The sequence below is a fragment of the Anopheles ziemanni genome, chromosome 3, assembly GCF_943734765.1.
Source record: "Anopheles ziemanni chromosome 3, idAnoZiCoDA_A2_x.2, whole genome shotgun sequence".
NCBI classification, from domain to species: Eukaryota; Metazoa; Arthropoda; class Insecta; order Diptera; family Culicidae; genus Anopheles; species Anopheles ziemanni.
Genome location: NC_080706.1, coordinates 20,152,529 through 20,167,729, shown reverse-complemented (window position 1 = coordinate 20,167,729; position 15,201 = coordinate 20,152,529). Strand labels below are relative to the sequence as shown.

The 15,201-nt window shown below is 50.0% G+C and overlaps 1 protein-coding gene across 1 annotated transcript; it reads left to right on the top strand.

Moving 5' to 3' along the window:
- The first annotated feature begins 70 nt into the window (after positions 1–70).
- On the top strand, positions 71–14,987 carry LOC131288710 (neurofibromin). The gene is made up of 8 exons (XM_058317881.1): positions 71–130; positions 716–859; positions 945–1,131; positions 1,200–8,138; positions 8,712–8,995; positions 14,036–14,238; positions 14,328–14,514; positions 14,592–14,987. The coding sequence occupies exons 1-8, from the start codon at positions 71–73 to the stop codon at positions 14,772–14,774; spliced, it is 8,187 nt and encodes a 2,728-aa protein (XP_058173864.1). The 3' UTR covers positions 14,775–14,987.
- The last annotated feature ends 214 nt before the right edge of the window (positions 14,988–15,201 follow it).

The window sequence follows — 15,201 nt, the reverse complement described above, 5'->3', positions numbered from 1 at the left end:
GCGTATCGTTCCGTGCAAATTGTGAAAATGCTGTGAATAGTGACACCAGTTGGCGTTCAAATACAACGAAATGGCCACCCAGAAGCCAGGCGAATGGGCCAACTCACTGTTGGCCCGCTTTGAGGAGCAGGTACGTGCCGAAATACATTCCATTTGCGTCGCATCGTTCGGTTTGCTGGTAGCGCTCCATTTGGGGCCATTGCTGAGCTCCAGCAGTTCGTGGGTCCAGCAGGGTTGGTTGGCGCAGGGCGACGTGAAGGAGTTGCAGGAAAATCGATAAAATCAGTCCCATCATCCGCCCGCGCAAAAAGTCTATCGGAATGTATGTTCGTGTGTGTCCATCTGTTTGCATGCGCGCGCCTCATTTCTTGGGCAAGCGCTTCCCATTGAGAGACAGGCGCCGTATCGCGTTTGTGAATGAAATTTCCTCCTCACCCTCATCTGTCTACGGCGTTCGTGGGGAGGGGTGTTTTGATCGGTTTGTTTTTGTTTTTGTTCGACTGCGACTGCGATGTAGTTGGTCTGGGGTGTTGGTACCGGTGTTTGCCGGCTTTTGAGAATGGAAATGTCGGAAACTGTTGATGTTTAATTTTTCTTTTATGAAAAAAATTACAACGCCTCAGATGGGCGAAATGAACTTCAAATAATTTTTCTAGATTAATTCAAGTAACATTTCGCTAAAGAAAACCGGTTAAAAAAATCGATTTCTTTACAGCTTCCCTACCGTACCGGTCCCCATGGAACTCAGGCACGGCTCAGCATCGACGAAACGATGAACTGCTTGATTCAGATTTCACGATATCGTTTCTCGCTCGTTATATCCGGCCTAACGAAAATGCTGCAACGGGTCAACGAAATAGTGAGTACCAATCTCGTCTGTCCCAGCTCCGGACGGCTCCCACTAAACACACACGCAGTAGTAGCTTGCTGGAACCTGAGCCTAGTTTATTATTTTACAGTTTCAACCGCCAGCCTGTCGAGGTCACGAACCGGAACGATGCTGCTACGACTCGTTAATCATCATTTTGGAGACACTTGAACGGTGCCTGTCGGGACAGTCGAAAGACACGGCACGTTTCGAGGAAGCCATGAACGTGAAGCTGCTTCTAAGAGAAATTTGTCAGTTCATCGGTATGTAATGGAGCTTGCGGAAACAAATGATGTAAAGTGAAACGATTCTATTTATATCCTTCTTGCAGATATTCAGAATGAAAACAACCAAAATGCTACATCCCTCAAAGCACTTGCGTCCAAAGTGTTATTTGCACTATCCCAAAACCACTTCGGGGCCGTTTTTAATCGAATCTCAGCCCGCCTGCAAGAGTTGAGCACCTGTGCCGAGGAAAATCCGGACTACAGTGATATCGAGCTTATCCAGCACATCGACCTGGACGTGCACCGGTTGACGAAGCTGCTCACTGAGACGATACAGAAGTTCAAATCGCTCAAAAAGTCCGCCCACATGATACTGCTCAGTTCGCTCGAGAAGGCTCTGTGGAACTGGATCGAGTTTCACCCGAAGGAGTTCGAAGACTTGCAGCGTAACCCGAACGACGAGCTGAGCAAATGCTGCGAAACTTTCTTCGACATACTGGACTCGTATTCGGAGAACAAGAAGGCTCGTGCGGCCGTCTGGCCATTGCAGATCATGCTGCTCATTCTCAGCCCCAAAGTGCTGGAGGAGATTGTGAACGCCGACTCGGGGGCGCCCTGTTCGCCACGCCATCTTAAGAAAAAACACTTCATGGAGGGCATCAAGAAGGGCCTGGGAGCTCACGCGTCCTCCAAGCAATCGACCGAATCGGCTGCCATTGCGTGCGTAAAGCTGTGCAAGGCGTCAACCTACATCAACATCAACGACTCGAACAACGTCACGTTTCAGCTGGTGCAGAGTGTCATCAACGATCTCAAAGCGTTGCTGTTCAACCCGGCGAAACCCTTCTCACGCGGGCAGGGATTCAACTTCCAGGACATTGATCTCATGATCGACTGCTGGGTGTCCTGTTTCCGCATCAAACCGCACAACAACGAGGCGCTCAAGGTTTGCCTGAGCCTAAACTCGCCACCGGCGTACCACTTTGTGATCGTCAGTTCGCTGCTGAAGATTGTCACACAAGCACGCCTACCTTGGTGGCCTCAGATCGATCTCGTGTACGCCCGATCGGGTGAGTTGAGGGGACTCTTCACGGACACGCTCAACAAGGCGACGCAGGGTTACATCGCGCACACCCCGCTCCGTATGATCACCTCGTTGACGTTGAAATCAAAGGACGCCCAAAGCCGACTCACTCGGCCGGATGAAGGACCGGCTCACAAGGCACTGCTACTCCTGATGGTCCGATTGATCCACGCCGATCCGATGCTGCTACTGAACAGCCTCGGAAAGGCCGGTCATGAGGTGCAAAGTTCAACACTCGAGCTAATCAATGGACTCGTGTCACTCGTCCACCAACCAACCATGCCCGACGTTGCCCAGGAAGCGATGGAAGCCCTGCTCGCCCTTCATTCACCGGACAAAATCGAGGTGTGGAATCCGGAGGCCCCGATCAACACATTCTGGGACGTTAGCTCGCAGGTGCTGTTCTCGATCTCGCAGAAGCTCATCCAGCACCAGATCGCAAACTACACGGACGTGCTGAAGTGGCTCCGTGAGATTCTGATCTGCCGCAACACGTTCCTCCAGCGGCACAAGGATTATGCGAACGTTGGTAGTCAGATTGCCATCTGCCGCCAGGCACACATTAAGCTCGAGGTCGTGTTCTTCATGTATCTCTGGTCGGTCGATCTGGACGCGGTAATGGTGTCGCTGTCCTGCTTCGGCCTCCTCTGCGAGGAAGCAGAAATTCGCTCCGGTTCCGATGAGCTGACGGTGGGTTTCATCCTTCCCAACTATCACCTCTACCAGGAGCTGTCGCACACCTCCGCCACGCTTACCTCACCACAGAATGCCGAATCTCGGTACAGCTTCTTCGAGCACACGCACGGGCGTGTCACGCTGCAGCGGAACATTATGTCGTTGCTGCGGAAGATCGAACACTGCGTCAACGGCGTACAGCCGGCGTGGGAGGAAACGTTCCGCAACTGGGAGGTCACCAGCAAGGTGCTTCAGAACTACCCGAAGGGAAAGCCGGAAGAGGGCCAGGCGGAGGTGTTCCACCGGAGCATGGGCAAGCGGCGTGCGAGCCACCAAAGCTCGGAGCACGATCTCGAGGAGCAGATAACGGAGTGGGCAAACATGACGTGGTTCCTGCTGGCGCTCGGTGGCGTTTGCCTCCAGAAGCCTCGCAATCAACGGCAGGCACAGCAGCAGGGTTATAATCTTCCCATCGGTACCGCAGGCCCATCGCTGATGCAATCAACGACGTCCCTTTCTAGCTCGAGCTCGGGCCGTGGCTCGATGCATCCCATCATGGGCTCGCTGGTGTCGTCGATCGGACCGGGCAGCAGCCAGGAGGTGCAGTACTGCCCGGTGACCCAGTTCATCGGTCAACTGTTGCGGCTGCTCGTGTGCAACAACGAGAAGTTTGGCCCGCAGATTCAGAAACACGTCAAGGAGCTGGTGGGGCAGGAGATGTCCGCCCAACTGTACCCCATCCTGTTCGATCAGATTCGCTCGATCGTGGAGAAGTTCTTCGACCAGCAGGGTCAGGTGGTGGTGACGGACATCAACACGCAGTTCATCGAGCACACGATCTACATCATGAAGTCGGTGCTGGACGGGCGGCAGAGTAAGGATCATCAGAACGATCAGCCGGCCAACGCGGAGCATCTCGGTGTGACGAGCATCGAAAACCTGATGCTGGCGATCGTACGCTACGTGCGCCACCTCGATATGACCGTGCACGCGATCCACATCAAGACCAAACTCTGCCAGCTGGTGGAGGTGATGATGAAGCGGCGGGACGACCTGGCCTTCCGGCAGGAGATGAAGTTTCGCAACAAGCTAGTCGAGTATCTGACCGACTGGGTAATGGGCACGTCGCACCAGATTGCCCCGCCCGGTTCGGGCGATGTGACGATCATAACGCGCGATCTCGATCAGGCATGCATGGAGGCGGTTGCTGCCCTGCTTCGCGGTCTCCCCCTGCAACCGGAGGAGTCCGACCGTGGCGATCTGATGGATGCAAAGAGCGCCCTCTTCCTAAAGTATTTCACCCTCTTCATGAACTTGCTGAACGACTGTGTCGATGGCTCGGAGGCGGATAAAGACACGAACAATCCACCCTTGCTACCACCACGTCCGCGGGTAGCGGCGGGAAAGCTGACGGCGCTGCGAAACGCCACCATTCAAGCCATGTCGAACCTGCTGAGTGCAAACATTGACTCGGGCCTGATGCACTCGATCGATCTGGGCTACAACCCGGATCTGCAAACGCGGGCAGCGTTTATGGAGGTATTAACGCAGATCCTGCAGCAGGGTACCGAGTTCGATACGCTCGCCGAGTCGGTGATGGCCGATCGGTTCGAGCAGCTCGTGCAGTTGGTAACGATGATCAGCGACAAGGGTGAGCTACCGATCGCGATGGCGCTGGCGTCCGTCGTCACCACCTCGCAGATGGATGAACTTGCGCGCGTGCTGGTGACACTGTTCGACGCGAAGCATCTGCTCTCGCCACTGCTTTGGAACATGTTTTACCGCGAGGTCGAAGTGTCCGACTGCATGCAGACACTGTTCCGCGGGAATTCGCTTGGCAGCAAGATTATGGCGTTCTGCTTTAAGATTTACGGTGCGAGCTATCTGCAGGGGTTGCTGGAACCGCTCATACGGCCGCTGCTCGATGAACCGACCAATAGCTTCGAGGTCGATCCGGCACGGCTCGAGTCGAGCGAGGACATCGAGGTGAACCGCAAGAACCTGATCGCCCTGACGCAGAAAGTGTTCGATGCGATCGTCAACTCGGCCGATCGCTTTCCGCCGCAGCTTCGCTCCATGTGCCACTGCTTGTATCAGGTGTTAAGCAAGCGGTTCCCGAATCTCCTGCAAAACAACATCGGTGCCGTGGGAACGGTAATTTTCCTGCGGTTCATCAATCCCGCCATCGTGTCGCCGCAGGAGCTCGGAATCGTCGGCAAGCAGGTACCGACGCAGATCAAACGTGGCCTGATGCTTATGTCAAAGATTTTGCAAAACATCGCCAACCACGTGGAGTTCTCCAAGGAGCAGCACATGCTGTGCTTTAATGACTTTCTGCGAGCACACTTCGAGGCCGGTCGGCGTTTTTTCATCCAGATCGCTTCCGATTGCGAAACGGTCGATCAAACGTCACACAGTATGAGCTTCATCTCGGATGCGAACGTTCTGGCGCTGCATCGCCTGCTGTGGTCCCATCAGGAGCGCATCGGAGACTACTTGTCAAGCAGCCGGGACCACAAAGCGGTCGGACGACGGCCGTTCGACAAGATGGCGACGCTGCTCGCATACCTAGGACCACCGGAGCACAAGCCGGTCGATTCGCACCTCCTGTTTTCGTCCTATGCCCGCTGGAGCTCGATCGATATGTCGTCGACAAACTTCGAGGAGATCATGGTCAAGCACCAGATGCACGAGAAGGAGGAGTTTAAGACGCTCAAGTCGATGAACATCTTCTACCAGGCCGGCACGAGCAAGGCGGGTAATCCGGTGTTCTACTACATCGCGCGCCGCTACAAGATCGGCGAAACGAACGGCGATCTGCTGATCTACCACGTGATCCTCACACTGAAACCGTTCTGTCACTCGCCCTTCGAGGTGGTGATCGATTTCACGCACACCTGCTCGGATAACCGCTTCCGGACGGAGTTCCTCCAGAAGTGGTTCTACGTGCTGCCGGAGGTGGCGTACGAGAACCTGTACGCGGCCTACATCTACAACTGCAACTCGTGGGTGCGCGAGTACACCAAATTCCACGATCGTATTCTGGCCCCGCTCAAAGGGTGCCGAAAGCTGATCTTCCTCGATTCCCCGGCCAAACTGAACGACGTTATCGATCCGGAGCAACAGAAGCTCCCGGGCGCAACGCTATCGCTGGACGAGGATTTGAAGGTGTTTAACAACGCGCTCAAGTTGAGCCACAAGGACACGAAGGTGGCGATCAAGGTTGGTCCAACGGCGCTACAGATCACCTCGGCCGAGAAGACGAAGGTACTCGCCCATTCGGTTCTGCTGAACGACGTCTACTACGCGTCGGAAATCGAAGAAGTTTGCCTGGTGGACGACAACCAGTTTACGCTCTCGATCGCAAACGAAAGCTCCCAGTTAAGCTTCATCCACAACGATTGCGATAACATTGTGCAGGCGATCATCCACATCCGCAACCGCTGGGAGCTAAGCCAACCGGATTCGGTTACCGTGCATCAGAAGATTCGCCCGAAGGATGTGCCCGGAACGCTGCTAAACATGGCCCTGCTTAACCTGGGTTCATCCGATCCGAACCTTCGTACGGCCGCCTACAACCAGCTGTGTGCGCTGACGGCCACGTTCGATTTGAAAATCGAAGGGCAGCTGCTGGAAACGCAAGGTCTCTGCATCCCGTCGAACAACACGATCTTCATCAAGTCGGTCAGCGAGACGCTGGCCACGAACGAACCCCATCTGACGCTGGAGTTCCTCGAGGAGTGCATCCAGGGTTTCCAGCGGAGTACGATCGAGCTGAAGCATCTGTGTCTGGAGTACATGACACCGTGGTTGGCGAATCTGGTTCGCTTCTGCAAGCCTTCGGACGAGGGCAAGCGCCAGAAGCAGGTCGCGCTGATCCTCGAGAAGTTGATCAACCTAACGGTCGAGCAGAAGGAGATGTATCCCTCGATACAGGCGAAAATCTGGGGCTCGATCGGCCAAATACCGGAGCTGATCGATATGGTGCTGGACAATTTCATCCACAAGTCGGTCAGCTCGGGGCTCGGCTCGCCGCAGGTCGAAATCATGGCCGACACGGCAGTAGCACTCGCCTCGGCCAACGTGCAGCTCGTTGCGAAGAAGGTGATCGGGCGACTGTGCCGGGTGATGGACAAGACGTGCCACTCGCCAACCCAGTACCTCGAGCAGCACATGATGTGGGACGACATTGCGATCCTCGCCCGGTATCTGCTGATGCTGTCGTTCAACAACTGCCTCGACGTGGCCCGCCACCTACCGTACCTGTTCCACACGGTGACGTTCCTCGTGTGCACCGGCTCACTCTCGATGCGTGCGTCCACCCACGGGCTCGTGATCAACATCATCCACTCGCTCTGTACCTGCACCAAGCCGTCCTTCTCGGAGGAAACGCAGCGTGTCCTGCGTCTCTCGCTGGACGAATTTTCGCTGCCCAAGTTCTACCTTCTGTTCGGCATCAGCAAGGTCAAGTCGGCTGCCGTGACCGCGTTCCGTTCGTCCTGCCGCCACCCGAACGATCGCTGGCTCGGCAACGAACGGGTCTCGCAGGCCCCACCAGCCGATCGCGAACGTTTGGCACTGCCCTCGCTCGAGGTCATCACCGAGGCGCTGCTGGAAATCATGGAAGCCTGCATGCGTGACATTCCCGACTGCGACTGGCTGCAGACGTGGACCTCGTTAGCAAAGAGCTTCGCCTTCTGCTTCAATCCCGCCCTGCAACCGCGCGCCCTCATCGTATACGGGTGCATCTCGAAGAGCATCACCGACCAGGACGTGAAGCAACTGCTGCGGATTCTCGTAAAGGCGCTCGAATCGTTTAACGACATCATCCTGCTGGAGGCGCTCGTCATGTGTTTGACGCGCCTTCAACCGCTGCTCCGACCCGAATCCCCGATCCACCGGGCCCTGTTCTGGGTGGCGGTCAGTGTCCTCCAGCTGGACGAATCGACGCTGTACGCGGCCGGATTGGCGCTGCTCGAGCAGAACCTGCACACGCTCAACTCGCAGCAGCTGTTCGACAATCAGAACATCGCCGACGTGATGATGGCGACACGCGAACCGCTCGAGTGGCACTTTAAGCAGCTCGACCATGCCGTCGGCCTGTCGTTCAAATCGAACTTTCACTTCGCGCTCGTAGGTCACCTGCTGAAGGGTTTCCGGCACCCAACGCCCACCACCGTCTCGCGGACGTCGCGCGTCCTAACGATGCTACTCGGCATCGTGGCCAAACCGCACCGGCGAGACAAGTTCGAGGTGACACCGGACAGTGTTGCTTATCTCACAGGTACGGGGAAGTTGATACCACCGTGAGGCAGATTCGTATTGGCGCGCATAGAAAAATCAAATGTAATTTAGTTTGCAATATTTTTAGTTCCTTCTTAACTTAGTAGGTCAAATTTCTTTCAAATCAATAATACAATCAATGTCTCGATGTGTCTTTTTTTCTGTTAATTTTTAACTTTTTTTAATACAGGGTGCGTGACAAGTTGTTGTAGTAAACTTGAATGAATTATTTACGATCATTGTACCATTTTTTCTGGTATATTACTCAATAAGGTTAGAAAATTTAGCGTGGTCAAATGTATCTGAATAATGGTACCTTATTCCATTTGCCTTCTATTTTATATTTTTAAAATTGCCTGTTTTATTATGTTTGTACATTAATACCAGTATGTATTTTAGCATGTATGTTTTTTCTTTTATTGTTTTTCCTTCGTGCCATATGGCGACTCTTTTCTGTCAATTAATTAATTTTGTTTATTAATTGTAATTGCAATACAGCAAGTGAGGTATGATCGCGTGAATGAAGACGTGACCGTAATGCTACCTTGACTGAACTATTACTTTTTTCTTCCAGCGTTGGTATGCTTCTCCGAGGAAGTGCGCTCACGGTGCCACGTGAAACACACCGTACCCCGGTGGCCGGTAGAATCGGGCGGTTCGGGTGATTCGGCCAGCGGCAGCAGCAGTGATCCGTCGGCCGCAAACTCCGTCGGCGGTGGACCGCTCTCCGGTGGTTCAGGCTCAACCGGCTCGAACGCCTCCGGAGGCCACAGTGTGCGGCGCCAAAAGTCCTGGGATATGCTCGACCAATCCGCCATCCAGTACGCCCGGCAGTCGCACAAAGTCCAGCAGCATCAGGTAGGTTTCGATAAAGGTAGCCCAACGGGTGGATACAAGCTGTGAACAAGCTCTGCCGCGCTCCTTCATAGCGCATTTTTTTTTTTTGCAATCCGTTGTCTGTTTGCGGTCACTGTCAAATTTGAAAAATGGACCGACAATCCTGTCTTATGAGGTTTCTTACCAGTCGGATGTTGGTTCTTTCTGGTACTCTTTCTTAAGTTTCGCATAAGTCGATCCGATCGTCGCGTTCCCTTTGGTTGTTCATTTGTTTCTCAGTGTTTTACAGATATTATAACAAAATTAACTCACTAACTGCGCCCTAAACCGATGGCCCATACGATGTCGCACACATTGAATAATCTTTACGTTCTAACGACTCCAGCAACAGCTCCCTTTTTCCCTCTCTCTCTCTTTATATCTCCATCTCTAAAACAATTTGTGTCCATAAATCGTTTCACTGTAAGGTAGTATTGTTGATTCAATTCCTGTTGGCTGTTGATGCGTTCCGTTTATGGTTTCCTTCAATAGTTGGATTTCTACATTCCACGGGTTGATTGGCGCTGTCTCATTTTTATTTCTCCACCTTTTAGAAGAGCCTAAATTGTTGATTGTCTCCATACGACGCCAGTTAACTTTTCGATCTTTTAGAGATCGGTTTTTGTTTTGTATTATTGATTTTCGTTTCTACTCGTTTCGCTCACGTGTTGATCGTGTTTGTTATTTTTCCGTTACTTCATGTTACTTGAAACATTGTTCACTTTCGTAAACGGTTGTGCTTCGGTTTGTACATAAGTAATTGTACAGTAGAATCATCTATCACCCACCGTAACTGTCCGAGATGGTTGCTGCTCCGTATCATACGACGTCCCGTACTGTAACTACTCTGCACCATCTTTGTTCTTGTGTTTGTGTACTGTCCCATTTGTACATATAGGACCACCCCCGCCCCATTGTGGGTGGTGTATATTTTTCGTGTTTATGTGGTTTTTTCGCCCTTTCTCGGTATACCTGTAGCAGGCAGAAGCATTGTGAACATGTTCGGCACCATGTTGCTCTTCGTTGGATTTTTTGTGTTTAAAGTTCATTGTGTTCCAGTAGAACAGATACATACTATGTTTGTCAACAATCAACAAATCACATGCACACGCGCCTCAATGCCACAGAAAACAAGGTATTCTACATTTCATGGATACATTCACTCATACACAAAAAAAAAGTTGCATCAATTTCCACCCTATTGTTGAAATGATGGAGATTTCCTCTCGGTCACAGACGGGGAACCGTAAACCGAACTTAAATTATAAACACCAAAATGTCCAATGGAATCTCGCAATCCGACAAAACAACCAGCCTAACCAGTGAAGCAACCCGAAACAAAATGCCTCCATCCCTTTTGCCCGCTTTTATAGGAACCGGTGGTAATCAGAGGAAAGTCGTGGAGAAGTCTCGATTCGGCGCACAATCCGCACCTGGGAATGATCAGTCATTCCTCTTTCGTTACTCATCTCCTCAACAACACCACCACGAACAACATGATGAACATGATCAACACCAGCAACACTACAGGCATGCCTAACATCATCAACAACAACAACAACAACAGCTCCCTTACTAACAACATTAGCAGCAACACTAACAATTCGTCCACCGCCTCGTTCGCTACCTCCGCGGCCGGTACCACCCTCGGTGCCGGCATGTATCAAAGCCAGCGGAGCGATTTCCGGAACCGCCGCTCATCCTCCGAACCGGTCAACCACGGTCAGCTGGTGCTGATGAACCCGAACGTGGCCAAACTGATCGCCCTCAACCAGGGCCACACGCCTGCCTACGGCTATGGTGCTGCCAGTGCCGGTGCTGGTGCCGGTGGTCTCCAAGCGTCCTCGCCGCATCCACCAGCATCGCCACTGCCACCACCATCGGCGTTAGCGTCGGCGACGGGTTCAACAGCCGGCACCAGCACCGCCTGTCCGTCCCCTTCGCCGTCGGGAGTGGTTGCGGTTCCGGCGACGGCGGCGGCGGCGGTGGACGATGACGGGGCAACCGCCGAACCGCACGGGGCGTCCAAGGGGGCGTCCAAGGACGAGCCCGAGAACTTTATCGTCGACTGCTTGCAAGACATATCATCGATCAAAGTAAGGCCACTACTTCCGTCCCATCTGTTTGCGTACAACCTTACGTACATCTCCTGTGTCCAGTATGTCTCTTTTTTGTTCTGGACGTACTCTCTGCTACTACCTATTACTGCTCTTCTTTTTTGCCTCTTCAATATCGAATACAATAACCACCGTACGATCTTTAAAACCACACCACCGCCACTCTAAAATCCAATGCTGCGCATCCTGTAATAAAACAATTAACAATCTTACAAATTCTCTCTTTCTCTCTGTCTGTCTTATACACACACACACACACACACACCTACACACAAAGTTCCACCTTTTAACTCCCGATTTGCATCACGAGAAATCTGTTTTCCTTTCCCCGTTTGTACTAACCCTAGTTTGCTCTATTGGTCTTACTCGAATGTCTTCCATCCGACCCGCACTTGTGTGCCTGCGTGAAGGTGTGCTGTTGTTGTTATCCTCGTTTCACTCTCCACTCTCAACTCCAAAGTTTCAGATCTTCGATCCTCCGATTGTTTATCGATCTGGTTTGTTGTAATGTAATTGCACTACGGTTTGTTGTTGTTGTGATGCTCGGTTTTTTGCTGGGTATTTTAACTAAACTACTTCAGTGTCGCTTGCCCGTGTTGTGCGAATAATTGTTTCTTTTTGCTTCATTCTCTCGTGCACTTTATGTCTAATAATCATCATCAACTTGTTTCCCCTTACTCCCATGGGCAAGAGAAACGTTTTACAACAATCTGATCAGCAAATAGTAAGAGTTTGTTGACATGCAGTATAATATCCAGGAGGTCCACAAGTATAATAAACTATCATAACTACCGTACAAGTCAGTACTATCGATCTTTGTAAAACATACAATGTCCAAAGCTGTGAGTCTGTGTTACATTCGTGTCGTTCTTTTTTCTCTTTTCTCCTTTCACTGTTTGCTTCGCCATAAATCGTCACCACATGTTCATCGGAACTCAATGATGAGACTGTTTGAAAATGCATATGCAACATATATTGCTAACCGTGTCATGCATTCACTTAACACGATTTCACACACTGCCGGCTCAATTGCACTCAACCACTCACACATCGTGTTGTAAATTTGCCCTCACAAATCTTTGACAATATGATGTGATCTTTTTATAATTTGTTTTTGTTGTATCATGTTACACTTTTTATTATGTACTTTTATTTTGCTTTTTCGTTGTATTTATACAATTTCTAAATATTTTCTCGGCAATTGGTGTTGTTTTTTACTTTTTCGATGTATTTTATTCTTCTTCTCTGGACTGTTCATCAAACTTGTTAATCGAATTTATTTTAATGTTCAATCCTGTCAATCCCTTTGTATCTATTTCTGACAACGATCGTACCTGATCGTTGTTCCACTTGGTTTACTCTACTGTTGTTCCACCTTACTACGCCTGTTTACTCTCATAATCTTTCTTCCTATCTTATTCCATCTTTCACTGGATGTAACTTGTTTTTTTTTTCATTCTATAAATGTTTCTTCCCTCTCTGCTGCATGATTATGTGCGCCATTTAATGTCGTCGGGAACGAGCGGATCTTTTATGGATCATTTTGTTCGCACTACTTTCTGAAACTTAAATTATTTCCATTCAATATCCTTTTTTGCACTATTTCTTCAAATTAAAACAACACTTTTAAACACAATTTTCCTTTCTTAACTAAAAAAATATGTGTACTCTTCAAAAACTTTTTTTGATGGTTTTTGTGCTTGGTTTTTGGTTGATTCTGATACACTTTTAACTGTCATTACCTGTCAACACTGATACGTTACAAAAAAAAAACTATAACCACATTCCAAAAGATTGCACGAATGCTCTTCAAAACCCACCGCTCCTTCTCCGTTCCAACGACCAAAGAACGTACGGTCAAATCGTCGCGGATTGTCAGTCGCCAGAAGGTATCGGAATGTCATGGATTTAAAACAATCTACCAGCACTTGTAGCGTTGAAGTTATTATTTTCATGTTTTATATGTGTCTCTTGTTGCTCTATCCCTAAATTGCTTTGCCCTTGCTCCGCCATTGTGTATATAAATGACACCGTATAATATTTAATTGTTTTATATTAATTGTGTTTCAAAAAGTTGTGAGTGTAGCCCTATGCCACCATCGGAAATTTTAGATCGAAAATGTATCACTTTCATTGGATACTGATCAGCCACTCAAGCACTGCATGTTTTTCTTCTCCACGCTCAACTAAGTACGAAAAGTCACATGAGTTTTATGATTTTATGTATTACATTCTTGTACAATTTAACTGTCTACATCGGAAAATCTACTTCTGAAAAAAAAAACTATCTAGGCCAACAAGATTTTCAGTGCGTCAGATCTTTCATTCTCGATGTTTTATTTAACCCCTTCTCTAGTTTGCTTCCATTTCTTCAAACTGTGTCTTGTCTCCCCTATTTACTTGTATAACATAACCCGTTATTGTTCTTTTTCTATCTCTACACTTGATCTCTCTGTCATGTTTCTTCCCATGTGTGTCGGTCATCTTCAGCATTGAGTGTGTGTGTTTTTTTCTCTATGTACATTTCTACCGTCTACTCTATTAGTCTATCTTCTTAGAAATCACTTTCGTCCTGTCCCTAGGGCAATGAAGACTATCGCGCAAAATACTTAGCAAACACAAGCACATACACACTCATAAAATGGTAGCAATTGCATTGTGCTAGAATTTCTGCAGAAACTTGACCTATCCGCTCACTTCTTCTGCATTACTTTTCTTATCTCTGTTACACGTGCTTTGAAACAAATTTGCCCAACCTAGGGGAAAACAGAAAAACGCACCCTGCATTGTTCATTTCTCTCCAACTATCGTACCGCCGATGGATTTCACCAGTCTCTTTTCCGGTGGATGAGATTCACATTTTTGTTTCCGTGTTTCCCTCCCGCCCACCTTCGTTGATCCACAGGAACGGGGCTCCCGATCGTCCGTGTCGAACGAATCGAACGTACTGCTCGACCCGGAAGTGCTGCCCGATTCTTCCACCCAAGCGCTCGTGTTGACGGTGCTGGCGACCTTGGTTAAGTACACCACGGACGAGGCGGAAACGCGTGTTCTGTATCAGTATCTGGCGGAAGGATCGATCGTTTTTCCGAAAGTATTTCCTGTAATGTAAGTATCACTCCGTTCCGGTTGGTAATCTTTTGCTAAACAATGGGATTTATTTTGGGTGTAATTTTTGGAACAATTTTTCGTTGCAGACATTCGCTGCTGGATCAGAAGGTGAACAATGTCCTATCGGTGTCGAACGATCAGATCGTACTGGCATCGGTGCAGAGCATCATCCAGAACATGTTGGCCAGCGAAGATGCGAGCCAGCAACCGTTGCACTTCCTGCAAAGCTGTGGCTTCGGTGGACTGTGGCGTTTTGCTGGACCATTCACGAAGGTTTGTACTCTAGACACACATGTTGAAAACATCACCGCCCCATCTCACCCCCACCCGTACCTCTGTCCCTCTTGCAGTACAACATGATGGTCGAATCATCGGAGCTGTTTGTGAACTTCCTGGAGGCGATGGTCGAAACATGCCTGCCGGTCGAGGAGAGCACCCCGATGCCGCCGTCGCCGCGGCCGTACAATCTTAGCTCCAGCCTGAGCAGCCTCACGCTCGGCTCGCCGACCGATAAAGGTTCCTCCTCTAACTAATACTAGACCGAGATGTTCCTCTGTTTTGGTTCCGTTTCGCTGTTTTCCCGGTGTACCGGCGTGCGCCGCGGTAGCAACGCCGCCCATCGCCGGGACCACCAGTCGCCCTGGTCGGACAGTTTCTACCGGCGGCTGCGGTCGTTCTTTACCCGCTGTGTGGATCACTTTCTGTAGCAACTCTGTGTATTTATGTGTTTGGCGTTTATTAATTACCCATCGGTTCAGTTTAGGCTTTTTTAGTGTTACTCAAATTTATCTTAACTTTTGTGGTTGTGTAAGCAAGTGTCGGCCACAGGGCTGACACCCCTACCCCTATCCCAGTCGGCCTATTTGGTTGTGCACGTTGTGTGCCTTTTGCTGCTCCTTTTCTAAGCTCAAGTTAAATGCCTTACTCTCTACTCTCTACGCCTTCGATGTGTTTGTTTAG

What these genes read in the sequence shown, in the direction of transcription:
- LOC131288710 (XM_058317881.1), top strand. Translation starts at nt 71, where the DNA reads ATGGCCACCCAGAAGCCAGGCGAATGGGCCAACTCACTGTTGGCCCGC. An exon ending in CAGTGTTGCTTATCTCACAG is followed by an intron (nt 8,139 to 8,711) that starts GTACGGGGAAGT and finishes TTTTTCTTCCAG; the next exon opens with CGTTGGTATGCTTCTCCGAG. An exon ending in CCGAAAGTATTTCCTGTAAT is followed by an intron (nt 14,239 to 14,327) that starts GTAAGTATCACT and finishes TTTTCGTTGCAG; the next exon opens with ACATTCGCTGCTGGATCAGA.